Genomic DNA, 2,917 nt, shown 5'->3' with positions numbered 1-2,917 from the left:
TCCCATTCCATCAAAATTCCAAGAAAGGAGGTAATATACATAAAATCAAAGCGCGTGCGTTATTTTATCGCTCGGCCCAATTAACACGCAAGCCATGCAGACAGATATGCCATAAATCAAACCTCCTTTTTGTAGCTTACCAAATTCGCAATCTTTCATAAAAAAAGTACGGAGTGGTGTCCTTGCTTCCTTTTGAAGCCTTGAAAGCTTACATTCCCGTTATTCTTCCCTGTAAGCATGATAACAAAAGAAAAAATTATCATAAAGTCTCCGAAAAATCTCGTACACAGTACGGTCGTACTTCAAAAAAAAACTCCCGCTCCAATCTGTGAAATCAAAGGGTATGCCACCCCTGTATATGTGCGTAAAGCTTCTAGCCGCCCAAACTCATGGTTCAATCAGTCATGACGTTAGAGAAAATAATTTTTAAAACATAACTTGAAAAAGAAAATAGTAAAATATCATTCCATTAATGACAAAGGTCCCTCAGCAAGCCGGCTCATCTATCGACTTGGGGATCTCAGAATCTGTGGAACTTTCTGCTGTTGGTTCATCAATCTCAATAGCATCCGCTGGCTGACTAGCCTGTTCAACTTCTTTAGGATTGCTCTCTGTACTGAGTTGAACATCCGTACCAGCATCGGCAGTATCCACAATTTCATGTTCAGCGCTTTCACCAACACCATCAACAAGAGGCTCCTCGACAGTTGGTGCACCTTCTTCATTGCTGACATCTGTCACAGGTCTTTCAGCTGCGGTTGAAAGATCACTATGAGGGCCCACATCGACTTCGGTAGTAGCATTGAGCGCCTCGTTCGTGGAATTAAGTCTCTCGTCATATATCAATGGCCGCTTCTTATCGTCCCTGGATGGTGAAGTACCAGTGTCGTCGTCTAGTGTATCCTTATCAGGCTGAAGAGCCTCTGGTCCTATTTGAGGAGGATTTTGGACTGGCGTTTCGTTGGATGGTACAGTTAAAGATTGTAATGCTGAGGGTTGCATTTTATGAAACCAACCCCCACATTCCCATTCTCCTGGTTGATACAAGCATGATTCTCGAACCTTGCTATTAACGATCCCTTCGAGTAATACGTTGAGACGTTTAAAATCGATGGGTTTCAATACCCAGCCATCGAAACCAGCATCAATATATGTCTGACGTTCACGTTCAACCAGAGAAGCTGAAACGGCAAATATAGGTACTCTACCATTGAGCTTCGCTCGAGGGGAAAGATCAAGGTGAATTTTTTCAAAGGATCGAATCATCTTTGTTGAAGTAAGTCCATCAACTATGGGCATTTGCATGTCCATAAGTACTACATCAAAACGAGTGTCCGCCGACGAAGATGTTGCAGTCGACTTGGAAGAGTTAGTGACGTTATCTCCGTAAGCACTTGCACATTCTTCCCCATTTATGGTGTGGTAGACTTCGTGACCACCTTTTGTTAACCTCTTATTGATAATGCGGCTGTTGACAGGATCATCCTCAGCGATTAAAACCTTCAAGTGCTCTGTATTGAGAGGTTTTGACTCTAGTGTAGGTTCAGTTTCATCAGGTGCAAGTGCAACTTTGTGTGATTTGTTCTGTGAAGATGGTGTTTGGAGGTTGAATTTCACCCTTGCTGCAACTAGAGAAGCACTTGTGTCATTTGTATTTTCCGAGAATTCATCCGGCATTCTAACAGCTCTTATAGGTGTTCTGCTATCGCATATACTTTCGGCTCCTGGGGTTCGGACCTCCTGCAATCTCAAATCATCAGGGGCTTGGTAAGACGTCGAGCGCTTCAGAGCTTCAGGTCGACCCGAATTAGAAGGCATAGGTGCACTGTTAACACTCTGTCGATCTCTGCTACTAACACGTTGCAAAGGTTCCCCCGGTCCATTGCCAATTGGGCCAGAAATAGCATCAATTAATCGATCCACGTCACTTTTCGCGCTAGCTTTGCTGCTATTATTACTCTTGAAGCTATGCAAACTAGCAACCTCTTCTACACTTCGCTTGTGGACGATTGAAGAATCGGTATTTGGTCGGACGGAGCTTGCTTTTTCGACAAGGGTCACCTCACCAGTACCTACAGGAGGTGGTGTCGCAATCGGGGGCGATAAAGATGCCGTATTCAAGAATTCGGCCTTTTCCTCATTTCCAGAATTTTGTAGATCATCATCAGGAAGCAAGAAAGGTAATTGAATGACAAATCGCGATCCTTTGCCCACCTCTGACTTCAATCGCAGTTGACCGTCCATGTTTCTGACAATTCTCGCTACCATTGCCAGACCTAGACCAATGGTACGCTTACCATCAACGAGAGCTTTCTCATTACTCTCTACATCGTCAAACAAAGGATCGCCATCAACTTGCTCGAGATCTCGAAAGAGCGTGTCAAGTTTTTGGTTTGACATGCCAGCACCAGAGTCTTCAACTACAATCTCGATGTTCACTTTGTTATTGGTTATTTCTTGTAACCAGATATCAACGTGAACAAAACCATTTGACGTATGCTGAACAGCATTTGCTGTGATATTAGCAACTGCTTGTCTGACACGTCTTTGGTCGCCATGCACGAATTGTGGAACACCGGGATGCTCAACAACGGTATATTCAATACCCTTTCGCTTAACATCGCCATTGAACAAGTCGGTAGCCTCTCGTATTGCGGCAGGGAGATCGAAAATTTCGTCTTTGATCAAATCCTTGCCCTCCTCGGTTTTCGTCAAATCTAGCAAATCGTTGATGACATAAATTAATGACTTAGAAGCAGAGTGCGATTTGGCTAGGTTTTCTCTCGTCTCTTGGTCTAATGCACCCTCGAGGGCAATCTCGAGGTAATTTATTATTGCCGTTCAAGGGAGTTCTGACTTCGTTCGCCGAGTTTGCCAATAGTAGTCGTGTAAGCTGACTGCTTTGCAATGCAGCTTC

At 43.9% G+C, this 2,917-nt stretch overlaps 1 protein-coding gene across 1 annotated transcript in view; it reads right to left on the bottom strand.

Moving 5' to 3' along the window:
* Nucleotides 1–486: 486 nt before the first annotated feature.
* The window catches only part of SS1G_13512 (hypothetical protein), a gene marked incomplete at both ends in the record, with an annotated part of 5,031 nt that continues 2,600 nt past the window's right edge, over nt 487–2,917 (bottom strand). Inside the window, 2 exons of the mRNA XM_001585578.1 lie at nt 487–1,782; nt 1,858–2,717. Coding sequence (XP_001585628.1) covers nt 487–1,782; nt 1,858–2,717 — 2,156 coding nt within the window. The remainder of the gene's footprint in view (nt 1,783–1,857; nt 2,718–2,917) is intronic.

This window comes from Sclerotinia sclerotiorum, genomic scaffold, assembly GCF_000146945.2.
Source record: "Sclerotinia sclerotiorum 1980 UF-70 scaffold_25 genomic scaffold, whole genome shotgun sequence".
Lineage (NCBI taxonomy): Eukaryota > Fungi > Ascomycota > Leotiomycetes > Helotiales > Sclerotiniaceae > Sclerotinia > Sclerotinia sclerotiorum.
Note: the sequence above shows the minus strand (reverse complement) of the source record. Positions and strands in the feature narration are given on the sequence as shown.